General features: G+C 38.1%; 1 protein-coding gene across 2 annotated transcripts in view; it reads right to left on the minus strand.

The window, feature by feature from the left end:
- LOC124142085 (autism susceptibility gene 2 protein homolog) overlaps positions 1–12,692 on the minus strand; it is a 251,314-nt gene extending 238,622 nt beyond the window's left edge. For both annotated transcript variants that reach the window (XM_046510351.2, XM_046510350.2), the window contains exon 1: positions 12,258–12,692. In XM_046510351.2, coding sequence (XP_046366307.2) covers positions 12,258–12,500 — 243 coding nt within the window. In that variant the 5' untranslated portion in view covers positions 12,501–12,692. The remainder of the gene's footprint in view (positions 1–12,257) is intronic.
- Between the last annotated feature and the right edge of the window lie 246 nt (positions 12,693–12,938).

Genomic DNA, 12,938 nt, shown 5'->3' on the forward strand with positions numbered 1-12,938 from the left:
GGGATTAATAGTAGGCATTGTCTGCATTGGGGTCTGTAATGATTATTTGTGATCATAGGCATTGTCTAATCATGGGTTTTTCATGCATGTATGATCCTGGTCTGAATGTGACCAGAGTCCAGATTGTCAAACTGAATCTGAACAGAGTCAGAGGTGAGGTAAAATGGGGTTTAACATCGCGTCCAAGATTGTTGCACTGATACAGCGACGTGCATGTTTGCATGCATGTGTGCGTGCGTGTCTGCCTGTGTGACTAATGCTGATCTCATAATACTAGCCCTCTGAGATACCATACCGCAGTTTAACATGAATACCCCACTCAGACACAGTATACTCCAAGACTCCAAGAAGACCAGTCCTTGTTTTATTTTAGCCCCTTAATGCCGTGCACCAGGCAGGGTAACAACAAGAACCATATTTTAACATCTTTTGGTATGATGCGGCCGGGGATGAAACACCAGACTTCCGCTCTCCAGGCGGACACTCTATCACTAAATCATGGAGGCGATCAAACAGAGCCAGAGAAGTACATCAGCTACTTGGAGATGCGGCATCAGACAAATGCAAAGCATGGGTTGCTGCAGACAAAACCCTGAGCATAAAGAGAACAATGACTGCGATAAATGCTTTTGGAAACGTGATGCCCCTCACTTGCATTATTTGTAAGATAACAAGTTCTCATACAGATCAATTCCTAAAGAAAAACATTTTGAACAAATAGCAAATAATATTTTTACACCAATCCTAACAGTGTCTTGATATCAAAAGCACAAATGTGACTGTATTTCAGGCATGTAGTATTTGTAAAAAGGCCAACTGAACAACCACAATGGTAAATCCGGGGATCAGGGTAACAGCAAGCATCTAGCCTGGGCCTTGGCATTTACCTCATGTAACATGCATAAACTGCACTCCATTACCATTCCTCAACAGTATATCTAAGCCTCTATGTTTTGTGCAGGCATTTTGAGCTGGAGACAAATTGGGCTGAAATCTCCTAAGAATGACAAAACACTCCCACCACTAGCCCCCAATTACTGTAAATTCTGACCTTCTCACACACATACAACACAAATGAAAAAACCTCCACCACAAACCATAATCCCTTCAAGACAGACTTTCAATCAAATGAACTTGGCACATTCTATTCACCGGCAAGGAGAGGAATGTCCGGGTTTATCTCCGTGTACATGCTACGGCTAATATGCGAGGCATACGACATTAACGCACAGTTAACACAAACAATATGCAAGGGAAACTATTAAAAGATTATGCACCACAAGCCGAGGAATATACACCAAAGTTACGCCTCATTAACTTGACTTAATCACATGTAAACAGCCCTCAGCTGGAACACTGAGCTGAGGGATGAGAGACGGTATAGAGGCATGCAATATACAAGTCAATTACATCCTCACATAACAATAACACTGTGTAACGCAGAGAGAACTGTTGTAATAGGTGTGATATTGACAAGTCAGTGACAATATTACTCCCTGGGATATAGAAGGAAGTATGAATAAAGCATGATGTTACAAGATTTATTACATATTAAGTCACAAAATGAACTGTGACTTGTTGCGATATGTATGAAGTTTTTGTAGACACACTTGGAATAAATACTGATTTAAAGCTTACAAGACATGTCTTGCATGGTTGATATGGATTTTATAAATTTTACAAATACTGTTTTTTAAGAAAGGCTGAAATTCTGTTGTTCTTCCTCCATAAGTAATAGCAAAGTTAATACACATATAATAACTTACAGTCTTGTGTTTAGTTACAAAGTTTCATATTAGAAGAAGTATTATTACTGCAGCATGTCGATGGGATCGGGTGTTCACGTTAGCTGACCTGGTTGATGCCCTTCGATCACTGTCCAAACTCACTTATTTACACACAGCATTCAAACTAGTGGAATATTACTGAGTACAGCGTTACACAACAAACAATCAAACAAACAAATAGCATGTTCAGTTAAATTTCAATTTCAAGTACCTATAACATCACACCAAATTCACCCTTCAACACAAAAAAAGTGTAAACTGAAAGGGAAAACATGTCCTCAGTCTGAGAGAGAATCCTTAACAAGATATGCCATTGCTCTGATTTTGTTATTCTACTGGTACACAGCAATATTCACATGATCGCAGCAGTTGATGTACAAAAAAAGATGTTACCCCACTTGAACGTGACACACTCCGATGAAACTTGATGCACATTTACTTTGTCATTTTGGACACAGAAATTTTGTTCAACCAAAACTATTCCATCCATTAACTATCAGTAAAAAATTTGTTCTTAAAAAACATTTGTTTTTTCGCTTGTGAGAAGATTAGTGTGAATCTGTTTACTTTGTTTGTTGTTAATGCTGCACTATTCCCACTATACACTGATGTCTTGTAAATAATCATTGATACATGCCATGATAAAAACAGCACATGGTTGGATACAACACATTATCAACCAAGCCAACAAGCCTGACCCCTGATCCATGCAGACACCCCTTGCGACAAGCATAGGTTGCTGGGGACCATTTCAAGAATAACAAATTGGATCAAGTGAACATGATCAGCCCCAAAATTCTCACTGTGGCAAAGTATGTTTTTTCTGGAGGTTGAACAACCCACTAGGGCTAGGCCCCCTATATTTAACAAGCCAATCAAACTGCTGCTACTATTGGGTTCGACTTGATTTCTTATGTTATTGATGCAGGAATTGGTATCTCGTCAATGTCTACATACACACGACAATATTGCAACAAAACAGCCAGCATATGCGCATCTATTTAATAACTTCAACAGTTAACAGCCATAGTCCCTTGAGGCTTGGAACCTTTCATAACATGTCTACGGTGAATATCACAACATCAGCATTCCCTGTGCAACAATCTCGAAACATGATCCACAAGCTCTGAAAGCTGGTCTCCATGAAGTGGAATATTATTCAGTCATTCCTGGACAAGTTTCAAGCATAATCACCTGACAAAATGGATATCCCTTAAGATAATACAATTGTTTATTTTAATATACTTGACATTGGTGTCAGTTCTCCAGTTTCTCAAACATATTCACTAACACACAACTGGATAGTAGTATATTTGAGATCCATTCAAAGAGGTCACTCTCTATCCAGTGTTTGAGATTTGCACAAAAGTCAAGAGGTCCTTGTGATAACCCTAATGTTAAAGGTTCAGTATTTAGGGGTCCCTTGAGGGCCCTATTTATTTTAGCACTGCTCAGAACTCACAATGAGGATGCTGGGCTCTATAACAATCAACATGTTCAGCAGAGTTTGCTGCATGCAAACTGAGGCCTTATACATTTAGACCATTTACAAAAACGACGTTGAAAATAGGGAGAAAAATTACTTTTGACTAAAAGGATTTGGGCCGACTGTTTCACAATTAAGTGAAATGTGCAAAACATGGGATTTTTTTCAGCGAACAATTACCTTTCAGTATTATTTTGCAATCGTACTCACGTAACGATGTGACCTACAAGTTTCATTTTAATTAAATAGTAGTCGTAATCTGAAATTTGAAATTTTGATTATTGTTGTTTTGGATAACCTATATTGAATTTTAGACCCAAAATTGTGTTAACCAACTAGCAAAAGATAAAAAGGCCTGTTGAATATTACACTGAAACTTCTTTAATCCAGACCATGTTAATCCGGTCCCTGGTTGTAATGAAATCCTGTCTCCACACAATATTTTGGGGGATGCCCCTATATACAGAGAGGAAGAATATTCTGTGATCATGATTTGTCATTCAGGAAATACGTTAATATGGATAATTTCACTGCATATGACACCAACCAGAATAAGGAAGAATAAGAATCTCAAAGTGAGTGAGTATGGTTTTACACTGCTTTTAGCAATATTCCAGCAATATCACCAGAAATGGGCTTCACACATTGTACCCATGTCAGGAATCGAACCCGGATCTTCGCCATGACGAGCGAAAGATTTAACCACTTGACTACCCAACTGCCCCCAAGTATCACAAAGAGATGTCTTAAACAGAGGATAGTTCTAAAACTGTCAGCACCCCAGTCAGCAATATTTCAACATGTAAATAATCAAGCCCCGACCAGACAAACCAGTGATTGATATCATGAGCATCAGTCCATACAGTTGGGTATGCTGTTAAAGAGGACAAACACTAGGTTCTCTCTCTCTCTCAGCATTACCAATTTGAAATGTGCTGGGTAAAGTTGTATTAAGTCTTTTAAACCTATAAACATACTCATTTCATAACAGCTCCATAATATAATATGAACTTCAACACCACTTCAATTAATCCTTATATATTTCATTACAATATCAGAAGTCCAAAGGTGATATCCCTGTAAACAGTGGCTGTTGATACCTGCTTTGCTAACATGAAAATAGTTCCGGAGGTGATGTATGCAGCTGATGTGTCACAACAGCCCTCACACTGACATATTTCACATTCAGATGAAGGAAACATAGCTGTAATACCCACCTAACTGACAGAAACCATTAACAATGCACAGGGGTGTTTGTTAAACATTGTTAAACACATGCACTATACAACATTGTCAATCAGGCTTTCAAAAAATACCCTTGGTTCCACTACCAGTCCTATCCTAATTTTTGCACTGTTAATGATAGCACAAACTTTCTTCTCAAAAACCAGGAAAATACAACTCCAGGACAAAAATGACATTTTTTCCAGCAATTGGCCAAAAAAACAAACGTATGGGTAAAGCAGCCTACAAATTTCCACTTATCCAAACGATGTGTTTATGGATCAGATATTTTGGTGTAAGAGTTTCATAATCCATCTTATACTGCATGAAAGAAAAATAATTCATCTTGCCCCAAACAATGACAACACACTGGCACTCACATAATAGGAACATTCAGTGCTAAATTATTTCACCCATTTGCAGACCAACAGATACAAGGCAAATTTTCCAACCAAAAAGTATCAGTTTGTACACTGTACTCGTGCAACCTGCAATTACTTCTGTAGGACAGTATACAAGATATTACGAGTCTTTGAAATTCACGCTTGTCGAGTAGTCCGTGACAACAAAATTCAAGTAAACTATGCCAAGGATAAGTAAAAATCCAGTGATGGTAGTCCTCAATGACTAGTAACATTTGAGTGCTACTATTAACCACTTCTCGATGCAGGACAAACAACAAATACTGAGGACTAGGGAAATAAGGTTTGAAATAGTTTGGACTAGTCATAAAAAAGGACAAATTTCTACTAGTCCTTATGATACCTTTACCATTGGGCACTTTGGCAAGGACTATGACTAGTGCCAATTTCTAACGCTGTAAAATATTCCACCTTTTCTAAGGCTGCATATTATAGACATCCTGAATCAACAAACCTTGTCATGTATAACTTCCAAGTCACTCGCCCTGTGAACTAGGCTGAACTAGATAAAGGCAAACAAAAAATGTCATTCATAGATTCAATGACAACATTAACACCAGCTTGAATCAACAACAACTGAACTGATTCACTTCTGATATCAGTAAATTTTCCCAATGAATGAGATAACACTACAGTGAACATTATCAATGACAATTGTACCAGTTCCACCTTGACAACATATGAACATTATCAATGACAATTGTACCAATTCCACCTTGACAACATATGTAACTAACAAATATATGGACTAAATCAAATTCAAGATACTTAGATCAAGAACAGTTACAATACATATTTAATAACACAATCCTCAGTTCAATGGTGTTGATAGATTTTGGCAAGATTGTACTTGAAAAAATCATTATGAAATTTAGAAACACTCCAACATCCTGACATGCTTCGCAAAATATATTGATTACAGAAGTAAGACAATACCAAACCATCATAGTATTCACATACATCAATACAGACTTCATAAGTGTACCAAACATAGTGAAGTTGAATTATTATTTTTTAAGTTTCAGTTGCTACGAAGTACAATATCAATATTATTAATGTGAAAGATCACATAATCATATTCAATACATCTTGAAACATCATAAATAAACACACCATATGAAGAGAATGTTTAACACAGAAAAGCACATAACGCCAACTGAAAGAATTAGATTGAAATAAAAAGCAATATACAAGTAATATATATTTCATTCTGAAATTGACACTGTTATCAACATGGTATGCCTAAGGCACATTGCTGTAGACATGTTATATTTCAAGATAGAGCCTTATCATGCTAATTGTATAAATGAAAAACCTTATAAATAAGATATATTTACTGATTAGTAGCTAAGGATTGGAGAAATGTTAGAAACAGTATATGTTTACTTTTCGCAAACAGTATCAGATTAAAGTGGTATATTTCCTAATGAATAAAGAAAACACACAATTGTCATTTCAATAGCAAGGTGTCTGATGGAATTAACAGGTGGACGCACAAAGGAAGATTTGCTAGAGAAACGACTGCTCTATAACAAGTCACTGATTCTATTCAATGGACGAATGAACTGCATGCATAACAAACAGCAGTGTGCTGTTACACAGGGTAGTCGATTTCTTGCCTGGTCCCAGGTTATGTATTACTGAATAAGTCCAGTTGTTCATTACAAAAGCTGGCCGCCTCATTGGCTGAGGGCTCACTGACAGACCTTCGATTGCTATGGGTCAGTGGAAGTGGGTGGACATTACGCAACGTTAATTACTGGCTGCCATTCACCTTTGAAATAACACATTACAGGGCAATACACTTGATAAATGCAATTAACTATTTTATTGCTTTATCGGAAATTGGTTGTTTCACTGACTTCTAGGAAGGAATATATATACTGTACAAAAAAAGTTAGGGGCGATGATTATTTTTGTAGTGACTACTGAGCACACAGTTTACATAAAATATCCCCCCTCCAAATATTCACGACCCTTAACTTTTATTTGTTCAGTACACTTGTGTGAATGCAGTGACTAGGCGGTGGAGACATTTACTTTGGTAGTGCGTAACATAACTGAAGCCTGCTAGCTATTAAGAACTTGTGAAATGCTGTTGTGTGCTTGACTGGTTTATACCATTCTTTAAACAACGTGAACATTTTCATGAAGCACATAGACAGGGCTTAGATGATTTCCACCACAAAAACATTTCAAAGTACATGTTCAAACATACTTGAATACTCCAAAGAAGTGTTTCAGTATTTAAAGGCCAGGTGCAATATCTTTTGGGCTGTGTCTAAGTTGCTGACAAACGATTATGACAAGATATCAGGCCCAGTATATATCCTCAACAATAAAAGTTAGGGAACATGACCATTTTGGGGCAAATCTCTTTTGTGGTGAAAGACAGCACACAATTTCAATATAATATTCCCCAAACTATTTATGATCCCTAACTTTATTTGTTCAGTATATTCCGTATTCGACGTAATAAGCGCCCATGGTGATATTTGCTAATATATTGGCTAGTGAACAATCCCAATTAGCACCCTTCCGATTGATCAATGTACACAAGTCTTATTTATTTGTGTATAATACGCACTCGTGTGTTATATGCACCCTTCATTACAGGCAATTAAATTATGGAAAAATATATTTGTCATGTATAATATGCACAGACTTTTCCTGTATCATTTCAGGCTGTCAGCATAAACCACGAAATTGACGATCTTTCACCAAAATTATATTCTGATAAGAGCCCCTATTTCTTATTTTGAGAGTGCCCTGGGTGCTTTTTGTGTTGAATACGGTATACATTACAGTTTCGAAACATAGGAGGTCCTCAGGTTCATGAGGTTTGCCACTAGAACATCGGAACATAGGGACCCCTAAATCAATTACCACTGGGCTTATGACAACCCCTTGACTTTACCTTAACATTGGCCAAGTACATCATTATCAACATCTTAAACCAACTTGATGAGGATCTTTGCTGGAGCTAATAATGACAAAAAGCTGCCTGGCACTGACAAGTATACAACAACGCTTTCATCATGGCACTACCATAACATCATCACAATGTTTCTGCAGCTGCAGAGATAAGGCTGTTTGTGTTCTAAACAGAAAAACTAAGTCATTGTCACAGAGGAAGATGCTTGAAATAACTTGGTGAATTCCTGAGACACCTACAAACTGAGAGAGCGGTCATAGGGGTCATAAGGGTAAGTGTGTATGGTTTTACGCCGCTTTTAGCAATATTCCAGCAATATCATGACGAGAAACACAAGAAATGGGCTTCACACATTGTACCCATGTCGGGAATCGAACCCGGGTCTTCAGCGTACCGCGCAAATGCTTTAACCACTAGGCTACCCGGGGGGTCATAAAGTGAGAATGGAGAATGTGCATATGAATTTTCTTTTTTGTTCAACTGAATCCTGTTAATCACCAAAACAGTGAACATAGAAAGAAAAATATCCAATATATCACAGAACATGTTAATCTAGACAACATACATAGCTGCACCATCCATTTTACATACACACACATTTAAAATACAGAGAGAAATAGACAACATATGCCAGAACATGACAATCTAAACAAAACGGATAGAAGCTTTACCATCCATATTAATCTGATTCTACATTTGCAAGTCAACGCACACCATGTCAATAGGACTCTCTAAATCAGCAGTAACAGTAGTGTTATAAAGGAAGGGGTTATTTTTGGCTTTATTAGGCTTTATTAATAAAGGGACCCCCCCTAAATCTTTACTTACACGAATGATGACAAGCACGACAAGAACTTCCCCAGCTGTCAAACACTGGTGCTGAGGAATGGGACTCATCTAGCGATCCAGATGTCACATTATATGCGTTCTGTTACACAGTATTTCAAAATGTCCTTGCTTCAGAGACTTGGTGTCTCTACCCATTATTTACAACAGAACATTATCACCATCTATTTCAACTTGAGAGTTGTTGATTTTATGGGCTTCTGTTGTGAGGTGTGAATCTGTGAGCTTCATCCAATATTCGCATTTGTGATTTTCTTACCAAAAGGTAGTCTGGTTTTATGCGGTTTCGAGTGAGTGGGTGAGTATGGTTTTACGCCGCTTTTAGCAATATTCAAACAATATCACGGCGGGGGACACCAGAAATGGGCTTCACACATTGTACCCATGTCGGGAATCCGGGTCTTCGGCGTGACGAGCACACGATTTAACCACTAGGCTACCCTAGCACCCCTCAACACGGACAGATTCACATGAGAGTGTGTGTGTGTGTGTGTGTTTGTTGTTTAATGCTACCCGGCCTCCCTACGCTGTTTCGAACAGTATTCAGTTATATGATGCGGTGTGTGACTTGAGCATCTAGTCTGAAGCCAGAGTCAAGTAAAAAATTCGGTCCTGTCTAGTAAGCTCAGCTGGTATCAGTCAACATAATATCACTAAAATCTACGGAAAATGATGCAAAGAGATGTTTAGGCTTCCATACTCAAACCTTTTAGCATAGACTGATGACGGTGATCACCTTTGAGAAAAACTCACATAGAAACTCTTCATCAGTAGGCACATGGAGACAAAAGGTGATGTGAAATGGGTTTTCTAGTTGTGTTCCAAGATAATTGCATTCATAACAACGTGCAAGCATGTGTGTGTGGCTGCTTGTAATAACTACTCTAGACCATCGGCGGTTACATTTTGCCAGACCCTTTATACACCAAGAAGCAGTTTAACATGGATGCACCACATGACACAGTATACAAACTCAGAGATGACCAGTCCTTGTTTGATCCCCTTAATGCCAACAGCCAGGCAGGGCAAAAACAAGTACCATCTTGTGGTATGAAGCAGGCAGGGCAAAAACAAGTACCATCTTTTGATATGAAGCAGATAGGGATCGAACTACCAGCTTTCTGCTCTCAGGCAGATGCTCTATCCACTAGACAACAGGGGCAGAGCTTCATCAGTAGGTACTTGGGGACAATAGTACAGACTGGGGATGAATACTTCATGGGTAATTCATGGCCTTAATAATAAGCATGTATGTTAAAGAAATCTGTTTCTTGGTTTATCATACACAAGATAACTACATACTGGTTGTAAGGAGCACTGCCATAGCATTATGTTCACATTATGTTCACATTATGTTCTCTTGGTGCAAGGTGAGTGGCACATAGAAATTGCAAATGATAAGGAATATTTTATGGATACAAAATGCCGTAACAATTTGATATATTTCTCCAGCTAGTGCTCAACATGAGTTACAAGAACCCTGAAGTATACTAAAACATCACAAATAAAGATGTTTATCAAAATATTCTTGTCTGAATTTACATACACGAATGTCAGGTGCAGTATTGCTAATTATGCCTTGAATAAACCTGTGTTAGAAATAGGCACTAGTCCTCCAGTCCTTGCCAAACTGCCCAATAGTTAAGGTATCATAAGGACCAGTAGAAATTTGCAATTTTTGACGGTTTTGCTATATGTCATCATTATAAGGACTAGTGGACTAGTAGTGTTAGTTTCTACTGCTCTAAACCAGTACCCTCTCTATATTGTTGCAGAAATAAATATTGACAAAAAGTAATTTGAATGGACTCTACAAGCACCATTACGTTATACATATGATACCAGCATTAGAAATTGGCACTAGTCCTGTAGTCCTTACCGAACTGTCCAATAGTTAAGGTATCATAAGGACAAGTAGAAATAAGCCATTTTAAGGGTTTTGCTATATGTTATCTTTATAAGGACTAGTGGACTAAAACTGTTAGTTTCTACCGCTGTGATACTGAATTGTTTGAAATTAAGCATGAAAGATAAAGGGTCCTTATCATATATAGAGAGAAATCTGGGGATGCCCAGATACAACACTGCAGAAGCAAACCCTACAGACCCCATGACCCCCTAAATTAGGAACACTGTATTTGTACTATAAACACCTCAAGTAGCAAGAAACATTAAGATAATTGGATTATGCTTATAAAATCTATAGGTTTGACTTGTCATAAGAGTAGAATAATTTTGAAGATAACTTTACCATTTTCCAAACATTAGATGTCACTTTGAAACAACTTGTTCAGCACCAACACAAATCTTAGATAACTCTAGGTCTCTGGTGTGACTTCAAGTGTTCAAATAGTTAGGATGCTTGTTCATTTATTATTTATCAGGGATTAACAGTAGGTGACAAGGATCTTTAAGACAAATGGCTGAGCAGAAAAAACACACTGATGACATGAAATCTAACAGTACATGTAGTACAACACATAAACGTTTGTATACTAAAGGGCACTTTATATGTAATTTGCAAGTTTAAATGTTCGACATCAAAGTAAACACTGTGGCAATGAATCAGCTTTGAGAAAAAACAAATTTAAGATACTTTAACCTTTCCAATAAAATCATTTTGTGTTTGTATACCACTTTCCTCCTTGCTGACACAGTAAAATATCAAAATACTGCAATATTATATTCACATGGCATATTCATAACTCGCCTTTTCATTTTGCCCATGAATTTGTATTGACTTAAGTAGAGTCAATATAGTTATTGCAAATCAATTTTTCTGCCTATCTGATTATGGGTTAGGCATTGCTTTCATCAGACCAGCAGTATTTGCAAAATCAATTGTTATCAAAACAAGATGTCAATTAAAAGCAAATAACAGTGAAGGGTTCAAAATGGCCTAAACATTAGTGGACAGGTACACTTGATAATCATATACGTGTAGACAGGTGCGATGTGTATTGTAACTGCTATGTAATGATTTGAATTAATACACTGTGATAAGCATGTTGATTGTTGCCTAACAGGGGTATTTCACACTTGTGTAAACTTGTCAATTTCTTGGTAATACACACAGGTGAAATATACATATCCGCGGTGAAAGGTGCAACGCCCTTGGTTAAATATCAACGAAATCGGACGTTAATGAGGCGAATTAACTCCCCTGTTTAGATTAATGATAATTGAGGTAGTCATTGCGGAAGTAGAATGAACAAGGAGATATGATTTTTAATCTTTAATTCTAAGTATCTCTACAGCTGATCTGGTGGCCTCTGATAGACCTCTTACCGCCTCACGAGCCAGTTGAAACGTGCCCGGAAATCGACAGGCAGAAACTGACACAAGCACACAAAAGACGGGGGATGCATGCAGGTGCGCTAAAATAGGATGGTGGGGAAGCGATCGATGATTTAATCCAAACCCCCCTCAGTATATAAACAAATGTGGAACATACCAGAGCACGCACGTGTATTTCAGACATATGGGCTAGCTGGCAACATCACCGTCTTTGTTGTATGTGCTAGCGATCTTGGCTAGAGCAGTCAATGAGCACTTACCTCCAAATCTTCCAGGCTTTTGAAGCTGACTATAGCAAAACCGTCGATGATATCCTCTTCTACTGAACTGTTTCTTCGTCTCCTGGGCTTGCCACGCCCCTTATCCTTGCTAGTGCGGGGTGGAGACTCATCTCCTTCGTCCCCACTAGCATCTTGTGTACCCTGTTTTTCCTGCTGCAACTGATATGCTCTCTCACGCCGCCTGTTCCGCTGAAAGCGCTGTGGTTTAGGTTCGGTCTCCATCGAAACTCCGTTCTAACTGGAGCCAAACCACACAAAAAATTGCCACATCAGCTACTACAGAGGTTTAACTAGATGATACGGTACTCCAAAATGGAAATATATCCACTTAGCGTGTAGAAATCCTCAGAAAACTGAAGCGATCGTATCTTCCAAGTGAACACGATTGTTCAAATGGCGGAGCACACAATATGGCCGAACAACGCAGCTGTCTCCTTCCGCTGGGGCACAGCTAGATATAGTGCGCTGTGAATGAAAGAAGAGCCCTATTTCTACATCGTTCCTTTGCGGTTTGCAAAGTTCGCCGTTGGATTTTTACTGTTTATATTGTTTCTCTGTCACAACCAAGAGTTAGTTATAGATCGGTAAGGATTACCTCGTATCGCGCGTTTAAAACTTAGACGTGAAAGTTGGACGTTAAGCTATTGAGCAGATATCTGA

The sequence above is a fragment of the Haliotis rufescens genome, unplaced genomic scaffold, assembly GCF_023055435.1.
Source record: "Haliotis rufescens isolate VD_foot unplaced genomic scaffold, xgHalRufe1.0.p SCAF_38, whole genome shotgun sequence".
Lineage (NCBI taxonomy): Eukaryota > Metazoa > Mollusca > Gastropoda > Lepetellida > Haliotidae > Haliotis > Haliotis rufescens.